Genomic DNA, 12,951 nt, shown 5'->3' with positions numbered 1-12,951 from the left:
GCTGCTTCTGACACACATCCTATTGTTCAGTTTACTTGTATGGAGCTTTTAAATTCTGACATAACACAAATACAGAAATGATAAAGTTTAAAATCATGTTAAAATGTATCTCTAACGATTTCCCCTTTGCTCCGTCACACGAAAACTTATTCCTTCCTTCACTGATTCAAACAAACCAACGTTTAATAACTTTAAACCGATCCCTTCCTCTCTGTTCCAGAAACAGGTGTCATAACTCGGTTTTAGTGTGGTGCTGTGTGTGAGTGAGTGAGTGTGTGTGTGTGTGTGTGTGTGTGAGTCTGTAAGTGATGAGAGGGTTATGATGACATTTACAGCGCTTGTCTGTGTTTCTACTCTTTGCCTGACTGTAGAGATTTTTATTTGCACATGGATTTATGGAGAAGCCAGTTTACAAAGAGGTGGAGGGAAAAAAAGGATCTGTGTGTCCAGTGTGTGCTCGCACTAGTGTGTGTTGTGTGTGAGCGTGAGCGTGGGAGCGAGGCTTTGCGTACCTGTCGGGCGTTCTCCTCTTTCCGTGCTCGTTGAGCTCTAGGAGGATCTCGGATGAGTCAAGTGGCGAGTTGGCATTGGCGTCCAGCAGCAACTGCTCGTGCTGAGCCAGGTACTGAGCAGGGGTCTGCTTGGCCAGACGGGCACAGTGCAACAGCTCCCTCTGCAGGAGAGGCAGATTGGCCTGACACACACACACACACACACACAGAGGAAGATGGATAAATATACACATATAAATAAAGAGGAGTGATAAGGATAAGATACAGAAGATAGAGGGAGAAAAAGAGGGAGAGAGAGAGAGAGAGAGAGAGAGAGAGAGAGAGAGAGAGAGAGAGAGAGAGAAGGGCAGAAAGTTCAAGTGCTAAAAGAGATGCTTTCAGAAGGTTGGCGAATAAGGGAATAAGGTCAAAAATAAAGAGAGAAAGTGAAAAGAGCGAGGGTTGAAGTTGAAATAAACCAGACATTATCTTTGGCTCACTGTATAGGAGAAGCCCTCTCCCTCTCTCTCCCTCTCTCTCCCTCTCTCTCCCTCTCTCTCTCTCTCTCTCTCTCTCTCCCTCTCTCTCTCTCTCTCTCTCCCTCTCTCTCTCTCTCAGCCGCTGACAGTGTGACACTCTGCAGCTGTTACAGATGTTCTGGCCTCTGTGACTGATGTGCTGGATGTTGCCAGTAAATCTGCCTCTTGGTGAAATATGGGATCGCGCACACACACACACACACACACACACATCTCACACCTACCCCACACACAGTGTCTCTCTACACTGGATCGCGAATTTGTTTTTTTGGAATGCGTAGGAACATTGCTGTTTGCTGCCTGGAAGACACGAGTGTAAAAAAATCTGCTTGCTAATGAGGATAACAGTTTGGCTTGCATGAGGAACGACAGTAGAAACGGGACACGACTCTTGTGATTAGCAACATTTCCTGCTGAAGTGCTGGTGAAATGACTAAGATGATGCTCTGTGTAATTACATTTTTATTGTACGTTTTTGTAGCAAAACTTTAATTTCACAAAAGTGGGATATTGACATGGAGTGTTTAGGTACACACACCAGGCAATATCAGCGTGGAGTAACACTCAGCATACTGGGAAGTGATACTGTAAAAGGGAGAGAGGAGTGCAACATCATTAACTCTCACAGGGTCAAGCCAGAGGATGGACGGAGGACAGAAGAGTGCAGGGAGGCGGAGCAGGGACAGAGGAATCCGTTCTCTCATCTTCAACTCTCTCGCTGACTCTGTCATCAGAAAACCTCTATCTCTCTCCCACCATGTGTGTGTGTGTGTGTGTGTGTGTGTGTTTCTGGCCGTCATCCATCCACCCTCCACTTGTTCATCACTCTGCCTGCATGTTTCAGAATTTACCCCATATGGTGTGCCATAAGGAGCAGCTCTTCACACAAGTGTAGTGTGTGTGTGTGTGTGTGTGTGTGTGTGTGTGTGTGTGTGTGTGTGTGTGTGTGTGTGTGTGTGTGTGATAGAGTATGTGTGTGAGTATGTTAGTATGTGTGTGGGTGAGTTGGTAGATGTGTTGGAGGCTCTCACCTTGAGAAAAGGGATGACGAACGGTCGTAGAGGGAAGTTGGTGGCCTCCTGAAGTTTGGAGTGAAACTCTTCTATGGTGAGAGTCGAATTCTGACACACACACACACACACACACACACACACACACACGCACAGAGCAGATCGATTAACTTATTTTTCTGTACAGATAGACAGATATTAATGATCACACACACAAACACACACTATCACATACGAATATTAAAACATACAGCACACACACACACACACACACACACACACACACACACACACACACAAGGAATATTAAATGAAGGGAACATGGACTCGTTGGTAGAGGACATTTTCACACATGTGAAGGAAACGAAATGCAGACACACACATTGGCAACACACACATACGTAAATAAATTAAATAAAATGCAGACTAAACATGAGCTTGGACAGAGGGCTGCAGTCACCCACACACACACACACACACACACACAAACTCACCACGAGGCCGAGCACCAAGCTGCGCACTCTCTCCCCTATCTCGGGTGAGATGTCATTACCAAACTGTTGCAGTGTGGTAAGGAAGCGTTTGAGTTTGCAGAGCTGTCGAGCTCCACACGCTGGGGGAAGCTGCTGCGTGGGCAGAGCCGCTGTGGACGAACCGGCTGGGCCGTTACTGAAGCCGTTGGGGGTGGAGGGAGCTCCGTTAAGCGCGGTTGGTGAGTGGCTGCTCCCGTTCAGCACTGAGGACACACACAGGCATGCTCTGTTACAGAAGCCTTCATCATCCTCACTCTCCTCTCTCTCTGGCTTGGCCCTGAGTGGCACACGCATGCTAAAAAGAGAAAACTCGGGCACTGCACAGCGCCTCATCGCCGTCTGAGAGTGGCAGCATGTGTGTGGACAATCTTAACACACACACACACACACACACACACACACCCAGACACTCACTGGGACACAGCTATAAGAGGAACTTGTTAAAGAGAGGTCTAAAATAGCGCGCGTTGGTCGGCTTCCTCTAGCAGGTGTGCAGCTAAATCGGGACCCCAGGAACAGATTCACAGGTTTAGGGTTTAGCCCTCATCGCCTTATCCCAGTGTATCATCTTTTTAAAATTTTCCCTTCTTCCAGATGAAGAAAACACACAAACTTTTACATTTTTACATTAAAACTGACATTATTGCATAAGGGCTACTCCTGAAATTTTAAAGAACCAGTTCAGACAAACATACAATATCTGGAAGCCTTCCCTTATTAATGAAGCACAGGAGCTACAATGCTAAAGGTAGCTAATAAGTAATATAAGCTTACAGCTACCAGATAAGCATACATGTCCAAATCATACATGGCCAAATCATCAGTACGTGCCTATGTAACACCACAGGATACACTGACAAAAAAATCAAACCCAAACAAAACAAAAAAGCCATCTTGAAGCCATCATGTCACTTCATGTATCCCTATCAGCAGTACATGCTAAAGCGTTTTGGAGTTTAGTTAAAGTAAAGTTTGTGTATATGTATTTATTTAAAATACGAACTGATTACGTTTCGTAAAATAGCCTTGTTTAATCTCTCCGTTCCAGGCTGCACACATGCGACTTCATCATGTGACGGTGCACTTGTGCTCTGCTTTTAGTGGAGAGCTGCAAGCACAACAGGTGAAACAACACAGCCTGTCATTGCTATATAGGGTAGAGAGATGTGTCGGGCCATGTTAGTGAGATACACCCGGCTTCAAGTGCAGCCTGTAAACACACCTCACATCACCAGCACTCAACACAAAACCCTAACACACACACACCCCTCCCCTAACACACACACATGTACACAGCCTATCATATTTCTTCTTGTATTTCTGTTTTAACTGCTTGAGTGTTTATTATGTATTATGAATGTGTTTAGAGCCTTTAATCTTATTAGACTACATCTAATAGTCGATTCGTATCACACGGTGTAAGTCGATTACTTACTGGTTGTAGGCGTGAATGACGCATTGCGATTGGCTGCCTGGCTCACGGCAGGTGGTGGTGGTGGCATCGTGGGCGGAGTTGACCTGGGCTGGGTTTTCACATCGGCTGGTGAATCTGGCATTGTTCCGACCTTCGACGTTTCAGCGCTACCTACAAGAAGAGAGAGCGTTTAGAATGATGTGAATTAACACCTGAACACCTTAGTGTATGCACAAGCAAACATGAACTGTAAAAGGTGATTTTCAGCAAGAAAATCTATATTATTAGCATCATTTCACATTACTACATTTTATATATATAAACAAACACAGTAATCTTATGAATTTTTTTAGAAGTCGTCTTTATTTTATTACATATACATTACAGCACAGTGAAATTCTTTCTTCACATATCCCAACTTTGGAGAGGGTTAAGGGCCTTGCTCAAGGGCCCAACAGTGGCAGCCTGGCAGTCTGGGGTTCGAACCCCAATCCTCTGAGCCATAAACCAGAGCATTAACTGTTTGCAGAGCACTATCACCACTTGCACCTAATTATAGATATAGAATATACGAAGCATTTAATTGATTATAAACTATATGACCCATTTCTACAGCATATATAGTCAATAAAAATATACAAAAATGCAAATTAGCCTAATGGTAGCACATGCCCTATTTTCAGTATACTGTAGCTGAAATTCCACACAGTATTTTGACACCTCTTGATCTTTCACACACACTAGTGGAAAATAGCATCATCATAGTGGCAGTGATTGAGCAAGCCGAGTCTACTGGTCTGCTACCAAAGTAAGTTGTAAGGTTTTAACATTTAATCGATATGTATATACTATATATAATGCTTTCTTTGCTTAGGATCAATAAAGAGGCAGTGGCTTCAGCAAGTGGTAAAAAGGGTAAATATTTTCAACACTATACGAGTACCAGCATTACACAAAATAATTAAAAAAAAAACCTGTTATATAAATGTACAGAATGTGGGTCATCGTGCACTAAAAAATCAGCCAGATATTGGCAATGTCCCTTGAGATCTTTCCGACCTCGCCAGCTTAACTCAAAATCTTGACCGCATTTTATGGCAGTGGAGATGATGTCACTGCTCTCTTATTCCAGGACTACGCTAATGGATGTGTCTTCATCTTGAGTCGTAATGTGTTTCCTAGGTTCAGAGCACCGCAGGACAGATATGCAGAGCGTGTCAAGGCACTGCGAGTAAATACATTTTGCTTGTGTTGGAAACATTGCGTAGCACCTGTTCATCTGCTCAGCTGCTGCTGACGCGATCCCTCACTGGCCCCCTGCAAGTCCTTGCTTTGCCATCAGTGTCCTCCACCTCCACCCTGCTACCGAACTGCCCCCCCTCACAAGAGCTTGACTGTCAGTGACAAGTGCAGCTGGATCTGCTGCTGTCCATCACACAGTTTATAACCATCACAAAACACACCTCTATCACAGAGCGTTTCTCCAGCACTGAGGCCCCATCCATCACATTCTACCTCCAGTGCAGAGACAATACAAACACTTCCATCACAGCGAGTACATCTAATCCCAGTTTACCTTTATGATATAGTCAACAGCAGACAAACTATCTATCACATAGTCTAAATATTCTTCCATACTGTACAACAAAGCTCCATTACAGTTTACATCTCTCAAAAAGTCAATCTTCATTACAGAGCCTCGATCACATTCTTCATCCATTTATGATCCAGCATCTAATCCTTTTACCTCCACATTATAAAGCATACATACATTCTTGAGAGACCTCCATCATACAGCCTACCTACATCACAGAATGTACTTCACCATTCACACAAGACCTCTACACCTCTTCCTAGAACCTCATTCAGAACCTACTCAACACCATCCCAGAGCTTCCTTCACATTCTGCCTTCATCACAAGAGGAAGATCTACCCTCAATCGTGTAGATGCTGTCATCAGAGAATATACATCCATCAAGGAGTCTTCCTCACAAATGGTTCTATAGACAATCCAATGCTCTGTGGCTTGAATGAAAAGAATAGTTTAGTTCTCTTTTCTGATAATGATGTGGCCACACATACCAAAGTAAATCCACCTGCAAGCCTCCTCACTTCCAAAGTTGGGCATCATCGATGTGACGGGAAGAGACATTCGGGGTTAAATCAAGGTAAAAATCTATACAAACCGCCTACTTTTATCAGACTCCACAGGACAACCTTTGCACCTGCATCCTGCTCTTTCCTCCTTTTTTCAAACCTTCTCTCTTGCAAACAAAGAAATACCCACTCAATCACTCTGCCTACACCAGTCAGGTTCTATCACCTTTTCCTGGGGCAAAAGGGCAGCTTATCCTCCTGGCAGTTTGTCTCCTCCTGACCCCTTGCCTCCTCCACCACCTCCCACAAAGTGTTAGTCTAGTCCCTGAAAGAGTATCTCCATGTATCTTGTGCTGTCTGTCAGCATTTAAATCCGGTTAAGAGACGTGGCTAGCATTGGTCACAAGTCCAGACTCAGAGAGAAGCAGGTTTAAAACTCATTAAAGGAGAACTATTTACACAGATGGTATCGTTATCAGGGCTCATAAACTGACAGATCCTGTATGTTTTTGAGTCTACAATATGTTTGAGCAATGTGCAATTTTGAGACACCAAGCATGCTTAAAAAAGGGTGCAAATGATGGTCTATGTACTTGTGTGTTTGCAAGTGAGTATAATTATATGTGTGCATCTGTGTGTGTGTGTGTGTGTGTGTGTGTGTGTGTGTGTGTGTGTGACTCTCCATGAGCATGTGTCTAGCAGCAGGCTCTCTTTCAGGCGCCTCTTGTCTTAGTCCTGTCACTCACTGTGGATCAGCTGCCTTCTACTCCATTCGCCTGTCACCTTCCACTGGGTCAGCAAGGACTCCAACAAACCCTCCTCTCTCTCTCTCACACACACACACACACACACACACACACACACACACACACACACACACACACACACACACACACATATGCCTGAACCGTGTGCTTGTACAGACCAGGTTCAGAGACATCCCCCCCATCAACTACCAGCCCTGATCTCCTATCAGCAGAACTGTCAAGTGCAAAAATAACCAAACATACAGGGTCACAGCCAAACTGCTAACAGGCAGATAATTAGTTCTCGACCTTACTGGGACAACAGCTGACAGGGTACAAGAGAACAACTCCTGCGGGCAGACAGGGGGCAGTCTACACTCCAGCAGATAAACACTATTTTCTGGGGTACCACAAGTTTTCAGCTGATGATCAAGATGCCTCTCATCACCTGTGGTGGCTGTTTGCGCCACTCTTACACACCTGTTTCAGCTCAGTAGGTAATTATAAAGCCATTTGTGCGTTGACTCAGGTATGCAAAAACAGGTATAAAGTGCTGTAATGGCATACTGCAAGACCACTTCAGGCTATTCACTCAGCTCAGCACTCACTGCCTGTCCACATAATACTGTATACGTCAATCTGAACATTAGTGTCTTCCAAGAGATGTCAGAAAAACACAGGTGTTGGGTTGGTGCGCCTTGATGGACGTTTCCAGAAGGTTCTTCACCCTTCACACTGGTGTAGGGACCTTAACAAAATCCTACACATCCTCTAGAATGCTGTTTGAAAGATCTAGGCTCTAAAGCATTGCTTGCGTTGCACATTTTTAGTAGTTTTTAGTATTTTAAATACTAAATATATATAGTTGTGTGAAAAAGTGTTGGCCCCCTTCCTGATTTGTCACACATTAATGTTTCAGATGATCAAACAAATTTAAATATTAGTCAAGGATAGCAAAAGTAAACACAACATGCAGTTTATATATGAAAGTGTTTATTTATGTTATTAAAACAATTTCCACACCTACATGGGCCTGTGTGTAAAAGTGTTTGCCCCCTAAACATAATAACTGGTCGGGCCACGCTAAGCAGCAAGAACTACAATCAAGCATTTGCAAAAACTAGCAGTGAGTCTGTTACAGTGCTGTGGAGGAATTTTGTTTCCACTCAACTTTGCAGAATTGTTGTAATTCTGCCACACTCAGGGATTTCAAGCAGGAACCGCCTTTTTAAGGTCGTGCCACAGCATCTCAATAGGATTCAGGTCAGGACGCTGATTCGGCCACTCCAAAATCTTCATTTTGTTTTTCTTCAGCCATTCAGAGGTGGACTTGCTGGTGTGTTTTGGATCATTTTCCTGCTGCAGAACCCAAGTTCACTTCAGCTTGAGGTCACGCACATTGTCCTTCAGGATTTATTGGTAGACAGCACAATTCATGGTTCTTTTTATCACAACAAGTCTTCCAGGCCCTGAAGCAGCAAAACAGCCCCAGACCATTACACTACCACCACCATATTTTACTGTTGGTATGTTGTTTTGTGTGTACGCGTGTGTGTGTGTTATGGTTCAGCCCGTCTTTTGGCCATGTGCTTCTGTTTATGTTCCGTGTCACGTGTCTGCCCCACCCTTGTTTACTCCTCCCCGTCTCAGCACACCTGTTCCCTATGTGTTCATTGTCATGTCCATTTCACCGTGCAATCATCATCAAATCATCGTCAGTGAATGTTATTGTTTCCTCGTCCTTTGTCCTGTCTAGCTTTCGTCTGTGTTCCTGTTCAGTGTATTTAAGTTATTAAACCCATTTATAGACACCAGATAGTGTTAGTAGAGGATGCCTGACATCACCTCAGCACTGATGCTACAGTTACCCGTGTTCCTTTTGTAAATCAGAGCTAAGACAAATGACACAAGTTTAAAGGTTGTGGGTGCCAAGTTGTCAATCTTTTCTCTGCCAGATCCCACCTTTGGGACTGCGGTCCATGTTAGCAGCACATTTATTAAGAACATGACCAATGCCCCTGGGCAATAAACAGAACAGGTGTTAGAGTTAATGCCCTTGCTGACAAAAATAGCCAGAGGCCAACATACAGTATGTGTGTAGAGCGGAGGGGACTGTGGTGCACATTCTCTGTGCCATGGCCAAATGTAGGCAGGTAAAGCCAGACCTCTGAGTCCATCTGTCACCCAAGTCAACCATAATGCTGGATCACCGGAGAAAAACACACACACACACACACACACACACACACACACACACACACACACATACACACATACACACATACACACATACACACATACACACACATATACACACATATACACACACACACACACACACATACATACACACATACATACACACATATACACACACACACACACACACACACACACACACACACACACACACATATACAGATGCTGGCATTACATAAACAGTCGGCTTCAGTTAAATTTGAAACAACTTGGATTTTCCATGAAGTGAAACAAATCACTTGAAAAACAAATCATTTGAAGTAGGAGTACCACTGATAGGCCTGGTTGTGTTTGAGCTACTGTAAGAGGACAATAGAGATCATTTACTTCCGAAGTGGTTTAGTTAAATGGAAACAAAACTACTAAATCTTTCTGGTATACAAGGACCTGAAGTCACCTAGCTCCTATGGGCTGTGTTCCTGTTTGAAACACAGCCCATAATCAGAACCTAATTTTCTCCTGATGGGATCCTGAGCCCCCTCATCGCTATAGGCAAATGCTGCATACTACCTCAGGAGATTCTAGGACTGTCCACACTTTGGCTCAGAAGCTTCAAGCTCCCTACAGTTGAAAGTCAGAAAGAGAGTCTGCCCTGATTTACCCCCCTGTCACTATAGTGGGATTACAGCCAGCTGTTTAATCTGACCAGCTAAAGGACGGGGCAGAAAACACCCATGGTTCTGGATTTCACTTTAATATGTCCACAGCGTAACCAACCCCGTCTGTGACCATCTTTGTTCCAATTGTGGCTAAAGACTAGAGAACTCTCACCATGAGACAGAGAGAGATGATGATGAAGTACCTCACTCTCCAGACAGACTGTACATCTGGACCAAGCTGTCAATCATCGAAAAAACATCTGACTCCAGCATGTTACAGCCTCCCATAAACATGACTTCGGCTTATTCGATTAGCCAGCCTGGATCTGACCCAAACTAAACCTGCTGCTTACACACACACACAAACACACACTCTCTCTCTCTACATCACAAAATACCCCCCACACACACTTCTAAAACGAAGTCATACTGGGAGATCAATAAGCTGAATAGATCTACTCCTGTTGTGATGAGTTTGTAATAGACCACATGGAGCTCCATCGCTGTCTGTATTCTTCAGTAATGACGTTATGCCACTTTGTCAGCCTGTCATGCTGTCTTTGGGCCACTACGGAGGAAACCCACAGTTATTTGGTGGCTAAAACAGACCAATTTGATGTTCCTCAGTTTGTAATTCAGAGCTATTTGTGGAGCTTTTATAGATCGGCAGACATGCGCTTTTACTGAAGCAGCAACAGAAACCATTGTGTAATAACAAGGCTTTAGAAAGGCAGAATGCTTTTTCTGTTGTTTGTGCTGCTGCTGGCTTCCATTGACTTCCGCAGTCACTGTGTGCTACGTTCTGTACCTTTGACTTTAGCACAAAGAAAGCTTCTACTGCCTGTCTTTCTCGCTGTCTCTTTCCCCTCTCACCATATGTGTTCTCTTATCCCCCCTCCCTCCCTCTCTTCCTCTCTCTCCCTCTCTCATTCTTGCTTGCTCGCTCTCCCGTGCTCTGTAATTCCCCCAGTCTCCAGGAATGCTGTTGTTTTTAATTTCTTCCAGCTGCTCTGGCACTGTGCCCGACCGCCTGCCTTTCCACATCTGCTCCCCGTCATGCCACACAAACACGGGCAGCACATCAAAACAGCGGGATCTCAGCCGTCCGCCTGGCCGACACCGGGTACCCTGAACCCATTCATCGACCGAACCCTCCCAAGGCTGCCTAACCCATCTGTGGCTGGCACATATACAGAGTTCAAACATGTTATTCATAGGTAGGAAGCATTTGAGTGCTCTAAGCCTGTCTCCTTTAGAAGGGTGTGGGCAAAAGCATAAAGACGGTGGCCTAAACTAGTGCTTGGGCCAAGGATATTGATTATCTTCTGTCTAATAAACTTCTATCTAACTAGCATACAAGGTTTTTCACCAAACAGAGGCTTAGTTGGGGTCAGCAAATCAACATTTCCTAAAGCCTACAAGGTTAAATAACACCTAAAGTGTGGTTAAACAATCCAACTGAATCTGCTGGCACATGTATGTCATGGAGATCCGTGTAGAGGCTTTATTTGTTCGTTTATTTATCCGTGAACGTGGCTGAATTGTGTATTTCATCTCCAGCTGCAGACCGGTCTAATGATATAGCAGGAGGGACATCTGCACGCTGTGAGACCGGGCCACCGACCTCAGCTGAGCAAATATGTTTAGCGAAAATAAACATCGAGATAGCAATAAATGCTAAATCAAAAGCTGAACAGGCCCCAGAGAGAAAGAGAGAGAGAGAGAGAGAGAGAGAGAGAGAGAGAGAGAGAGTGTGTATGTGTGTGTGTATGTGTGTGAACCAGAACCTCTGAGACAGCCCGGGTGCAGCGACGTGTGTGAGAAAAAATGCCGAGGTCATGCAGAGCAGCGCAAATGTCAGACAGCAGTACAGTGGGACATGGAACAGCATAGGGACCCAGCCAGATCCCATAATGCACTGGTGCTGGGAGGAAAGCAACGGCGAGACAGAATAGAGAATTCAAAACTGATCACATGAACTTACACCGAGGCGCTGTTTCTACAGTGTGTTCACACAAGTCCCGCTGGTGAGGGTGTGGCTTACACTGCTCTCATGCTCATGTCCATGTATGTATACATTGTAGAATCGTGTATCGTGTATCGAGTTACACACATCCATACAACGTCTAGATCATTATCATTTATAGCAATAAAACCATGTGGTTGGGATGATTATTTATGAACATCAGTATGTTACTGTATTAATATTGTAATAAAATCCAAGGAGACACAAAACAATACAGGACTGTAGGAACAGTTAGTGCCATAGGATTGGTCCAGGGAATCAAAATAAAACTAAATGAAACAAGCGGTTATATGAAATTTTCAGTGTAAGAAAGTATAGAAATGGCTTTCCTCCAATCTATGACATGTGAGTAAAAGTGTGTGTGTGTTTTGATGTAATGTATGATAAGCGAGATTGTACGACAACACCGAAGACTGTATTTCCATCATTTGTCGAGATGTAAAGGCCTTTTCTTCAGTCATGGGCTCCAGTGCAAATACTTAACTTTGTGGTGTACACGTAAACTTCCTAAACTTGGGGTGCTTTTACTTGTAGTACAAATTTGCATATATGCAAAAGATGGTATAGAACAAATGCTGCAACAAGCCATTAGGCAATTAACATGGTATAAAAACTTCAAATCTGTGTGGAATCTCAAAGGCGAATATCTTCTCTGTTTCTCTCCATCGTGTGATGGTTGTCTTCACCATCTGTTCCCTGCAGGATCGGCTGTGAGACAGCCGCGCCGGGTCCAGCTCTCCCCAAAAAGGCTCGAGAGACAGAGAGAAAACTTCCTTTTCTGATTTTTTTCCCAGCAGCTCCTAATAAAATCCAGATGTTGTGTGTGCGAGTCATTCCCCCTTTCCAGCTCCAGCACCCCGCCTCCCTCAGGCTGAGTCGTTCCTAAATAAAGGAAAGAATTTGTGACATTCGGCCACGGACGGCTGTGCCAAGAACAGCTCCCCGAACGGGTCCATCTGGAGAGTGTTAGGCCGGCACTGGGTACTCGCTACGGACGTGGGGAAGACACGCTACGCAAACACACACTCACACACTCACAGTGGGCTGTTGTTTTCCATGCTTGTCCTTATGTGAACCAAACATACCTGTGATGTGTTTTGAGCTTTCAGGTCTACAAGCTCACACTGTTTTACACCTCTCTCTCTCTCACACACACACACACACTGCACACTCTGACATAAACCTGGGAGCGTGTATATATGTGTGTTGTGTTTTCACTGAACGAGTTCACGGTGT

The 12,951-nt window shown here is 44.4% G+C and overlaps 1 protein-coding gene across 4 annotated transcripts in view; it reads right to left on the bottom strand.

Moving 5' to 3' along the window:
- Nucleotides 1-12,951, bottom strand: part of cbfa2t3 (CBFA2/RUNX1 partner transcriptional co-repressor 3) — a 54,106-nt gene that overhangs the window by 16,406 nt on the left and 24,749 nt on the right. For all 4 annotated transcript variants that reach the window (XM_027132997.2, XM_027132996.2, XM_047822275.1 and 1 more), the window contains 4 exons: nucleotides 4,009-4,158; nucleotides 2,535-2,776; nucleotides 2,062-2,151; nucleotides 513-694 (listed from right to left, as the gene is read on the bottom strand). In XM_027132997.2, the coding sequence (XP_026988798.2) occupies nucleotides 513-694; nucleotides 2,062-2,151; nucleotides 2,535-2,776; nucleotides 4,009-4,158 (664 nt within the window). The remainder of the gene's footprint in view (nucleotides 1-512; nucleotides 695-2,061; nucleotides 2,152-2,534; nucleotides 2,777-4,008; nucleotides 4,159-12,951) is intronic.

This window comes from Tachysurus fulvidraco, chromosome 1 (genome assembly GCF_022655615.1).
Source record: "Tachysurus fulvidraco isolate hzauxx_2018 chromosome 1, HZAU_PFXX_2.0, whole genome shotgun sequence".
Classification (NCBI taxonomy): Eukaryota; Metazoa; Chordata; class Actinopteri; order Siluriformes; family Bagridae; genus Tachysurus; species Tachysurus fulvidraco.
The sequence above is the reverse complement of the archived record's forward strand: the minus strand, read 5'-3'. Positions and strand labels throughout refer to the sequence as shown.